Source organism: Wolffia australiana, chromosome 6 (assembly GCF_029677425.1).
Source record: "Wolffia australiana isolate 7733 chromosome 6, ASM2967742v1".
Lineage (NCBI taxonomy): Eukaryota > Viridiplantae > Streptophyta > Magnoliopsida > Alismatales > Araceae > Wolffia > Wolffia australiana.
Genome location: NC_135840.1, coordinates 13,042,174 through 13,054,361, shown reverse-complemented (window position 1 = coordinate 13,054,361; position 12,188 = coordinate 13,042,174). Strand labels below are relative to the sequence as shown.

The window sequence follows — 12,188 nt, the reverse complement described above, 5'->3', positions numbered from 1 at the left end:
TATGCATATATATTTGGAATTATTTAATGGCTCTTTGACTTTTTTGGACTTCCAAAATTCGAGAAAGAACATCGCACGGTTGAGGATGATCCAAATTCCAATTGCAATATGTAACAATTCAGAAGAAGTTCCTGGCTGAAATTTTGATCGGAGCTTCCTTTTTCTGGCCTCTTTCCATCCATATGGTTGGATCTATAAATAGAGCCTCATATTTTGTATAAACTATCTTTAAGCTCACTTTCTCTCAGAGAGGCTGATTTCAAGAGAGTGAGGTTTTGAAGGTCCATCAAGAATGTTCTTGGTTTATTGAGTGCTTGGGGAAGATCAACAAAGAAGTGGAGAGGCTGATCTGCAACCTAAAAATGTCTTTATCATAGGGATCTAAGGTTAGTCTCCTGCCTTACATTTGTTGCTCTCCTTCACATCCCTTTAGTTAGATCTACATCCTAATTTTTCATCATCTCATTCTCATCACCATCTTCCATCAACTCGCCCTACCACAGCCATCTCCAATCTTGATCTCAATCTGGTCCCCCTCATCTCTTATAAAAATCCTAAATCATCTAGTCTATCATCCTCCTCTCCATCTCACAGCCACCCATCCATTCTTCCATCATATCCATCAGTTAGGTCATTATCATTTCTTCTTCCACCATTCTATTTCACCATCATCCATCCACATCCACTCACATCTGTTCATCTTCTACATCCATCATCACTTCACATCTTCACATATCTCTCTCACACTCTAATTTTCATTTGATCTATCCACGTCCTCCTACCTATTCATCATATTATTATTCATAACATCCTTCTAATATAATAACTATTACCCTCTTGCCACCTTGGATTCATCACATCACAATCCCCTATGTTATATGTATCTCCTCTCATCCCTCTTAAATCATCATTTAAAGAGTATTTAAAACCTAATATTAGTTCCCTACAAAGACAACCCTTCCTCATCTCTAACTTTTCAAATTATCTTATGAATAAAGGTTTATAAATTATTAATAATTAACTCAAACATCATCGGAAAATTAACACACTAAATTTGAGTCATCAATGTCTCTACTTGGAATGTACACTCTACTTTGGCTGCACTTTTCCCTTCTCTTCTCCACCAAGAAATGATTTGCCACCGTGTATCCTGAGAATGGAATACAAGAAAAAAATGAGAAAAAAATCAATAACTAACTTATTATGACGTCAAGAGAATCTCAAGACACCATGTGAGACTTCCCTCTTTTCCCACAAGTTGAAACTTGCCACATAGGAGATAGTTAGATATATAGATTGATAGAGAAATCTATAGGCTATATATATATATATCTATAACAGGCATATATCAATAGATAGATACATAGATAGAAAGATACATCTATTACATGCCTAGATCAATAGATAGATAAATATGTGCATAGATAGATAGATACATAGATACATACACATATCATTAGTATATAGATAGATAGATAGATAGATAGATAGATAGATAGATAGACTGATAGACAGACAGACAAATAGATAGATAGATATATAAAGAGCGAGAGAGACGGAGCAGAGAACAGCAGCAGCAGAGGGAGCGAGAGGGATATACATTTATATACGAGAGAGAGAGAGAGAGAGCACCATCAGCAGCCGAGAGGCAGAAAGAGCGAGTAGCAGCAGCAAGCCAGCAAGAAAGAAAGAAAGAATGGAAACTGTAGAATAGGGAGAAGGAAACGGCAAGATGACAGGGACTAATCAATCCTGTGAAAGAGAACGAATCGTACTCAATAAACGATTCACGAGAAATCCCACTAATTCACATGAATACGATCTCCACCATCCATCTTGTTTCATCTCCTCCATCCATCTCTTTTCCCGCTTCGCCGTCTATCTTCTTCGATCGTTAATTCCGAGAGGAAAGCTTCGTAGTATTATCCCACCGTCGCCAATGGGCGACATGGCTAAGCCGGGAACGCCGAAGGCTCTATCATATCCTTTGGAAGAGAAGGCGTACAAGATCCTGCATGAAATCGGTAGCGGAGTGAGCGCCGTGGTGTACAAGGCGGCGTGCCTGCCGCTGAACTCGGCCGTGGTGGCCATCAAGGCTATCGATTTGGAGCGATCACGCGCTAATCTCGATAATGTTCGCAAGGAAACGAAGGCGATGGCCCTTCTGTCTCATCCGAACGTTCTCACTGCGCATTGTTCCTTCACCGTTGGGAGTTATCTGTGGGTTGTGATGCCGTTCATGGCCGCAGGGTCCCTCCTGTCTATAATATCCTCCTCCTTCCCCGACGGGCTGCCCGAGTCCTCCATTTCTATCGTGCTCCGGGAGACCCTTCAGGTGCAATTCTCTCTCTCTCTCTCTCTCTCTCTCTCCCTCCTCTATTTTCTTTCTTTCTCTCTCTCTCTCTCTCTCTCTCTCTCTCTCTCTCTTTCTCTCCCTCCTCTATTTGTCTCTCTCATTCCCTCCCTCTATCTCTCTCTCTTTCTCTCTCTTTCTCTCCCTCCTCTATTTCTCTCTCTCTTTCTCTTCCTCCTCTATTGGTCTCTCTTTCTCTCCCTCCTCTATTTGTCTCTCTCTCTCTCTCTCTCTCCCTCCCTCCTCTATTGGTCTCTCTCTCTCTCCCTCCTCTATTTGTCTCTCTCTCTCTCTCTCTCTCTCCCTCCCTCCTCTATTGGTCTCTCTTTCTCTCCCTCCTCTATTTGTCTCTCTCTCCCTCCCTCCTCTATTGGTGTCTCTCTCTCTCCCTCCTCTATTTGTCTCTCTGTCCCTCCCTCCTCTATTGGTGTCTCTCTCTCTCCCTCCTCTATTTGTCTCTCTGTCCCTCCCTCCTCTATTGGTGTCTCTCTCTCTCCCTCCTCTCTTTCTCTCTCTCTCTCTCTCTCTCCCTTTATCTGTCTCTCTCTATCCTCTTTCGTCCTTCCTCTCTATCTCTACCTCTCTCCGGCCCTTTCAGTCTCTCTCTCCCTCCCTCTCTCTCCTGCCCTTCCGTCTCTCTCTCCCTCCTCTCCATCTCTACCTCTCTTGCCCGCTCTTTCCGTGTCTCTCTCTCCTTCTCTATCTCTACCTCTCTCTCCCGCCCTTTCTGTTTCTCTGTCTCGCTCTCCCTCTCTATCTCTACCTCTCTCCCGCTCTTTCTGTCTCTCTCCATCTTTATCTCTATCCCTCTCTCCCTCCCTCTCTATCTCTACCTCTCTCTCCCATCCTTTCTGTCTCTGTCACCCTCCATCCCTCTCTATATCTCCCTCCTTGCCTCTCTCTCTATCTCTCTCCCTCCCTCCGTCTCTCTCTCCATCCCTCTCTCTCCTTCCCTCCCTCTTTCCCTCTCTCTATCTCTCTCCATCCCTCTGTCTTTCTCCCCTTCTCTCTCTCCCTTCCTCTCACTCAGTACCTCTAGGATTCTCTATCCCTTTCTCTCTCTATCTATATAACTGTAACTCTTTCTCTCTTCTCTCTATTTATCTCCAGCTCTCTCCCCCTCTATCTAGATATCATTCTGTCTGTTTGTTTATCAATCTATAGATGTATATATCTCTCTGTCTATCTATATATACACACGTGTACGTTCCTTCTCTTTCTCTATGTCCCTATTTTTTATGATTTATCTACTCTTTGTTCTCTCCCACCCACAATTTAGAATCCACCTACATCTTTATTTTTATATCTTCCACTCCCTCTCTGTTTTACATCTTTATTTTTATATCTCTCATTCTCTCCTTGTGTATCTCTTTATACTCGTATGCCTCGCCCTCTTCTGATCCGTTGCTCATTCCACTAAGAAAGCTGCTCTTTCGGTCCCAACATATGATGTTGAGTAAAGTGGGGACAGATGACAATACATGATGATCCATCATGTGTAAGGGACGATTGACATCTCGTTGCTTACCGTCATTAGTCACTTGATCTCACCCCAGAGCACAAACATAACGAAAGCCTTCCATTCCATTACATTACACCTCTGGGCACTGGTGATTTACTCTAGGTTTACAACCGTCCTCCATCCATTAGGTTATCTAATCCAGCCAGGCTCTAACAGAACTTCGAATAATCCTGTGACAGATGACTGTTCGCAAAACTGTTTTGTTTCGTTCTGTCATCCATCCTACGTGCAGAACCTTCTGAATCTGACCTAGCAGCCGTCCTGTCCCATCCATGGAAGTTAGTCATAAGTGTTAGATTCAAGCGCATACCAAGTGTGCTAAAATCTATAACTGATAACAAGGCCACTAGTTTACATCTTTAAGAAGGATCTTGTTCTTCAATAATAATAGTAATTTCATGCATCTGTACTACATTCTTGAAATTTAGAATAAGAGTTAGATTCAAGAGCAGACTAACTATGCTAAACGCTTTAGCTAATAACAAGATCGCTACTTTACATCTTTAAGCATGATATTGTTTCATGCATCCATCGTACATTCATGGAAATGAGTAATAAGTGTTGGATTAAAGTGCTTACCAACTGTGCTAAAAGATATAGCTAATAACAAGGGCGCCACTTTACATCTTTAATCAGGATGTCGTTCTTAAAAAAATCATAGTGGTTTCATGCATTCTTACCAACTGTGCTAAAAGTTATAGTTAATAACAAGAGCACTGCTTTACATCTTTAAGCAGTATGTTATTCTTCAAAAATAATAGTGGTTTCATGCATTCAAGCGCTTACCAACTCTGTTAAAAGCTATAGCTATTAATAATGGCGCTACTTTACATCTTTAAGCAGGATGTCATTCTTAAAAAAATAATAGTGGTTTCATGCATTCTTACCAACTGTGCTAAAAGCTATAGCTAATAACAAGGGCGCTACTTTACATCTTTAAGCAGAATGTTGTTCTTAAAAAATAATAGTAGTTTCATGCATTCAAGTGCTTACCAACTCTGTTAAAAGCTGTAACTATTAACAATGACGCTACTTTACATCTTTAAGCAGGATGTTGTTCTTAAAAACTAATAGTGGTTTCATGCATCCATTCAAGCGCATACCAACTGTGCTAAAAGCTATAGCTAATAACAAGTGCGCTACTTCACATCTTTAAGCAAGATGTTGTTCTTAAAAACTAATAGTGGTTTCATGCATCCATTCAAGCGCATACAAACTGTGCTAAAAGCTATAGCTAATAGCAAGGGCGCTACTTCACATCTTTAAGCAGGATGTCGTTCTTAACACATGACAATGGCTTCATGCATCCATTCAAGCGCTATAGCTAATAACAAGGGGCCACTTATGTTGTTCTTAACAAATAATAGTGGCTTCATGCATTCAAGCGCTTACCAACTGTGCTAAAAGCTATAGCTAATAAGTTCCATGCAGGCGCTCGCCTACTTGCACGGGCAAGGCTTCGTCCACCGGGACATCAAAGCGGGGAACATACTCGTGGACGGAGACGGCTCCGTCAAGCTCGGCGACTTCGGCGTCTCCGCCTCCATCTACGAATCCCAGTCCTCCTCCTCCTTCTCCTCCTCCTCTTCCTCCTCCTCCTGTTTCCGAGACATGGTGGGCACCCCCTACTGGATGGCCCCTGAAGTCATCCAATCCCACATCGGCTACGGCATCAAAGCAGACATCTGGTCCTTCGGCATCACTGCCTTAGAGCTCGCCCACGGTCGCCCCCCTCTCTCCCACCTCCCCCCCTCCAAATCCCTCCTCCTCCGTGTCACCAGCCGTCTCAGCGTGGACGACGAGCCCCGCCCACAAGACGGGACCAAGAAGAAGAAGAAGAAGAAGAAGTTCTCCAAGGGCTTCAAGGACATGGTGACGGCTTGCTTGTCTCAGGACCCGGCTCGTCGTCCGTCCGCAGACAAGCTCCTCCGTCATCCCTTCTTCAAGGGATCCAAGACAGTGGAACATCTCCTGGGCAGCGTTCTGTCCTCTGTGCCTTCTCTGGAGGAGAGGTTTAGCGACCAGGAGTGTGTTTATTCGCCGTTAGCGTTTCCCAAGAGCAGGAGGAGTAGTGGGTGGAACTTCAACGAGGATGACTTGAAGCTTGATCCCGTCTATCCCACTGAAGAAGGCCAAGGGAGGGAGAGAGAGTTGGCCGGGCTCGTTCAGTCTCTGGAGAAGACTGTGCTGGAGATGAGCGACCAGTTGCAGAGGGAGATGGCTAGAAACGCCGAGCTGGAAGAAGCCGTGGATAAGTTGACTGTGAAGGATGATGCTAGTTTGCCCCTCATGCAGTAATCATTCGCGGGTTCAAATGTATACTGGGTCCAAATTTATGGCGATGTAAGTTGATTTTTTTTTATTACGTGAAAAATTCTACAGATTGGGGTTTTAATAAGCTTTTAGTGTTTGAAATAATAATCAGAATTGGGTAGACAGAAGTTAGGGAGAATGGGTATTGTTAGGAATTTTTTGTTGCCCCACGGAGTTACTATTGTAACTTGATTTTTTCTTGATTTGAATTTTTTACTTGATGTGTTTTGATAAACTTCAAGGAATGATATTTGTCCCAAAGCCAAATAATCAGAATGAGATAGGAGTAAATTGCGGTGACTATGTGTTGCAAAGGAAAAATTGTTCGCCAATGGAGTCACCATTGTTATATGGCGCTGGTCAAGGAAATCTTTGTGGAAATTCGTGGCACCTCATAATGACATTTTTGGTTGATTATTTTATTTGTATTTGAGTTCTACATATTGGGTGTCCATTTGTAGACTTGAAGGATTTCCATTTGTCTCAATGCCAAATAATCAGAATAAAGTTGGCAAAACTTTCGAGACTAGTCCTTTTGCAGAAAACATAATTTCCAAATTTTTTTTATCTCAGTGCCTCTATACTAGAGTTAATAACTCCTTATAGCATAATAAATCATGGATCAAATCTATCCTTCATCCTCATAACATTCTTAGAGTAATTTAGGGCATGTTCAGCTATTGAATCCTAGTTAGGAATCCTCATTACTTTGGCCTCCTCTAATATCTTATAAATAATAAATTTTTAGGATACATATTTAAAGATAATAAATTGCCACAGTGATATCCCTTCACTATTCACTTATCATTGCAGATATCGTTGGAATTCATTTTAAGCATCTCACATTTATATATTGTCTTTCATTCATATTCCACGCAGCTTACACTAGAATTCATTACACTTGGGTTGAGTGATTTACAAAATAGCCAAAATATCAATAATTTGTTGTCATAAGTGGTCTATATTGAAATTTTCCTAAAAAATATGGCATTCATATGTTTATAAAAGAATATGTTTGATACATTTTGGGTTCAACCCATATAGCCATAGAAGTCACTGTATGTGGTGTTCTCGTAAACCTTACATGGGTTAATTGTTGGTTTTTATTTGGTCTGAACTTTTAATTGGATTATCTGGTCCACTTGTTCCACATCATTTTTTCCCCTTTTCTAGGGATTTCATGTATAAAAGTCCAATTAAATTTTCGAGCCCAAGCACAACTAATACATAGCAAATATCCTAGGTACATAGCAAACATCATTCTCATAATTAAACGTAAATATAGGCCTGCCCCACTTTACTTTTTATGACTATTCCAGTATATGTTGAAGCATATAAAGCAGGCCCTCCGTTTTCCTGTACATGCTAACACATTTTAACTCGCTTATCAAGTAAACCATAGGCACAAACTAAGATCGTTCTCCTTGTGGATTAACATCTCTGGTCTCTTTAAATGAGCCAAAATTTGACCCAAACTCCAGAAGCATATTTCTCCTTTGTTTTTAGCAATTATTACGATGAGAGACCCCTAAAATGTATCCTTCCCCCCAACCATTAGAAAAATATACATTATTTATCTTGTAAAAAGCTATTCCTTACCATAAAGTTTCTCAAAGAAAATTTGGGAGTGTACTTTTTTCAAAATGTTAATTACACAATTATAAAAAGCAGGATTTTTGCTTGAAGCGAAGGAAATATAATGGGCAAAATAATTGCATAAGAAAATACATTTGAAGACAAAATACTTGGAATAAAAAGAGGCAAAGCAGCAGCAAACCTAAGCTAGAGAGGTGGACCATTCATCTACTAGCCACGTGGAGGTTAGATGATGGGACAAGACCAACCGACACTTGTCGGTACAAAAGAGAGTGAACTAACAAAATAAAACCCAATAAGGAAATTTCGCAAATTCATAATTTAAAAAGGAAGAAAAAACAAATTTTCCTAGAAACAATTCACCAGTTCTGGTGAATGAAACCCAAAAAGGTACTTTCACAAAATTGAAATTTTAAGGGTAAATAATAGAAATTTCCGCTGAGAGAAATTTTAAGAGACTCTAGAATTTTCACCATATCTACAAATCCCCAACAAGGTATTTTACTACATCCGCAATTTATGTTGGGCAAGTAATGAAATTCCGTCCAAAGAATCAACACTTTCATCGAGTGGGCAAACAACAAATTTCCTTATAATTCAAGATCCAAAGATGAACTCTTCATTGAGTAAACAAGGTCTTTTTACAAAATCTACACTTAACTTTGGACTAAATATTAAGAAATCTACACGTTGAACTGTTGATTTACATAATTGGAAGGGATCAATTAGCTGTATGATGAAAACCCTGAAATCAATCACTAATCCAAATTGAATAACTCTAGGAGTCTTCTTTAGCCTGTGAGGCGTAGAATTTTGTATACTAATAGCAACCAAATGACTACATGATCATTACACACACCAGATTTCCAGTTGAACCCCCAAGAAGGGCCTTTCACAAAACCCACACTTTACAAGGGGTAAAAGACAAATCTCCTCCCAAGAAAGGGCCTTTCACAAACCCTACACTTTACAAGGGGCAAACACCAAATCTCCTCTCCAAGAAGTCCCTTTCAGAAAATCCACACTTTACAAGGGGCAAACAACAAATCTCCTCCCCAGGAGGACATTTCCACAAAAAACCACACTTCACAAGGGGCAAATAACAATAAACCACCATAAGGTCAATCCACAAAACCCAAACTTTACAAGGGCCAAAACAACAAATCTCCTCCCCAAGAAAGGGCATTTCCACAAAACCCAAACTTTACAAGGGCCAAAACAACAATAAACCCACCATAAGGCTAATCCACAAAACCCACACTTTCCAAGGGGCAAACAACAAATACCCTCCCCAAGAAAGGGCATTTCAACGAAATCCACACTTTACAAGGGCCAAAACAACAAATCTCCTCCCCAAGAAAGGGCATTTCCACAAAACCCAAACTTTACAAGGGCCAAAACAACAATAAACCCACCATAAGGCTAATCCACAAAACCCACACTTTCCAAGGGGCAAACAACAAATACCCTCCCCAAGAAAGGGCATTTCAACGAAATCCACACTTTACAAGGGCCAAAACAACAAATCTCCTCCCCAAGAAAGGGCATTTCCACAAAACCCAAACTTTCCAAGGGCCAAAACAACAATAAAACCCAACATAATCTCAATCCACAAAACCCAAATTTTATCAGGGACTAAACTGAGAAATTCCCCCTCGATCGATCGGTCGAGAGAGAGATGCCAACAAGAAGGGACCTACGCGGAGATGGCGGCAGACGCCACCACCGCCATCGCCATCGCCGAAGAAGAAGAAGAAGAAGCTCGGATCGAAGTCCAGAGCGATGACGCGGACGACGAGCCCCTCGTCATCGGCCTTCTTCGCGGTGTGCATTCTGCAGGCGGCGGCCGCGGCGACGTGCGGAGCGATGATGATGTTCTACTTGGACGAGGCCGCGGCGGTCGGCCATGGCAGCGAGACGGCCAGAAAGCTTCGCGGATCGACGGCCCACGATCAATTGTTGATTCAGACCTCCGATTCCTTCGCCGGGCTGCTCCTCTTCGCCGTTGGATTTCTCCTCTTCATGGTGGCTTTCGTCCGGGATCGCGATTTTCAGGGGTTTTTCGCCAAGGGCTGCGTGCTCATCCATGCCGCCATGGCCATGTGGCGGGTGTTCTTCGAGCGCCGCTTGGAGGATCTCGCCCGCGACTGGCCCCGCCAGCTCGTCGGGGATTTCGTCTTGAGCTTGTCTTGGATCCTCTTCCTCGTCTACTCGTGGCGGGAGAAGTATGACTGATTCTGGGTCGTGTCCTTGCCCGCTGCGCACCTTGAGAGGTATAGCCTTTCATCATCATCATCCTCATCATCATCATCTTCATCAGCATCGGCAGCATCATCCTCATCATCCTCATCCTCATCCTCAACATCGTCATCAACAGCATCATCATCATCATAATCATCCTTATTATCATCACCGTCATCATCATCATCCTCATAATCATCATCATCATTATCCTCATCATCATCATCGCCGTCCTCATCATCATCATCATCGCCGTCCTCATCATCATCCTCATAATCATCATCATCATTATCCTCATCATCATCCTCATCATAATCATCCTCATCCTCATCATCATCCTCACCATAATCATCATCATCATCATCATCATTATTATCATCAGCATCAGCATCAGCAGCATCATCATCATCAGCAGCATCAGCATCAGCATCATCCTCATCATCATCAGCAGCATCAGCATCATTATCATCCTCATCATCATCAGCATCATACTCATCATCATCATCATCAGCAGCAGCAGCAGCATCATCATCATCTTCATCATCATCATCATCAAATTTCATGTTTGGTCTACTTATCCGATCGTCATCCTTGTCACCGTCGTTGACATTCGATGATCATTGAGAAATCATGCTCTGCAGCTCTTGTTGAGGTTGCCAACCACAGTCCTGTCTCTGACTCCAATCATCATCACCATCACCATCATCGCCGTTATTATCATCTTCTTCTTCATCTTCATCATCATCAACAATAATGATATTTATCATCATTTGAAATCATGGTCTGCAGCTGATGTCGCGAACCAGAGAAATGATCGGTGATGAGGGAGAAGAGCACCCATGTGGGGCCTCCTTCTCCGTGCATTGTCATCATCGTCACCATCATCTTGCCACCATCATCATCTTCTTCATCATCAGCATCACCACCATCACTATTACCGTCGTCATCATCAACATTATCATCATCATCACCATCACTATTTTACCATCGTCATCATCAACATTATCATCATCATCACCACCATCACTATTTTACCATCGTCATCATCAACATTATCATCACCGAGATGTCGGGCTCTACAGCTCCTGATGATGTCGCCATCCAAATAAATGATCTTCGATGAGGAAGAAGAGCACCGATATTGGGCCTACTCCTCCTATCATTATCATAACCATTGCCATCTTCATCTTCTTGCTCTTCCACATCAACATTATCATCATCGAGAAATCATGCTCTGCAGCTCCTGCTGATGTTGCCAATCAGAAAAAATGATTGATGATGATGTCAGGTCTTCTTCTCTAATCACCATCGTCGTGATTATCATCACCATCTGTGTTATGATCACAATCGCCATCATCATCATCATTACATTTTGTTCATCTTCTTCATCTTTATTATCATCATCATGTTTTGCAGCTCTTGCTGATGGGCGCCCAATCTAAGAGATGATCTGCAAGGAGGGAAAACAGCACCCTTATCGGGCTACATCAATGCTGATCATGGAAATTGGAATAGCAAGCTTGATTTTCATCATCCGCCTGTATATGAATCCGAGGTACTCTGATGATCAAATAAAATAGATCAAGAAGAAATCGATAATCATCACAAGCATGATCTGTTTATATCGGGTGGACATGAGTTGTTTTGAAAATTTTGATCAAATATTAAATCTGGTGATTGTTACTATGCTGAACATTAGACTTAATACATTGATATGATCCAAGTAGATCATATCGTCTTCTATGTAATTCCACAACAGAGGATGATGAAATATTTCGCTTGAATGGTCGGAGGAGAGGTCGAACAGAGGAGGAAGGGATCAACCGAGGACTAGCCGCCTGGAGATGCAATGAAGAAGAGACGAGCACGAAGGGCAACGATTTCAGAGGGAGGGACAGGAATTAAAATTTCATAATACTATTGTTCAAAAAAAAATCATAATACTTCCTGGCTGGCTGCCCTATTTATACAGGACAGAAGAAGGGAAAAGACGGGTCTGCCCCTGAAGAAGGTTTGGGTGGTATCATACTTGTAGTAAATGAACTGTTAATGTTATTATTTCATCGTAATAATAAGGGGCAGATCAGGAGCATTATTCCCTTCTTGTGAATAAATTTATTTATGAATAATTATATTTTAGTTTTCCTTTCCCGCATGTTACTT

The 12,188-nt window shown here is 41.7% G+C and overlaps 2 protein-coding genes across 2 annotated transcripts; both read left to right on the top strand.

Annotated features, from left to right (window-relative positions):
• The first annotated feature begins 1,721 nt into the window (after positions 1–1,721).
• Positions 1,722–6,256, top strand: LOC144704828 (serine/threonine-protein kinase BLUS1-like). Its single transcript, XM_078577375.1, has 2 exons — positions 1,722–2,335; positions 5,307–6,256. The coding sequence occupies exons 1-2, from the start codon at positions 1,733–1,735 to the stop codon at positions 6,171–6,173; spliced, it is 1,470 nt and encodes a 489-aa protein (XP_078433501.1). The 5' UTR covers positions 1,722–1,732; the 3' UTR covers positions 6,174–6,256.
• A 3,221-nt stretch (positions 6,257–9,477) lies between these two features.
• LOC144704745 (uncharacterized) lies at positions 9,478–11,651 on the top strand. Its single transcript, XM_078577272.1, has 2 exons — positions 9,478–10,057; positions 11,442–11,651. The coding sequence occupies exon 1, from the start codon at positions 9,567–9,569 to the stop codon at positions 10,017–10,019; it is 453 nt and encodes a 150-aa protein (XP_078433398.1). The 5' UTR covers positions 9,478–9,566; the 3' UTR covers positions 10,020–10,057; positions 11,442–11,651.
• The last annotated feature ends 537 nt before the right edge of the window (positions 11,652–12,188 follow it).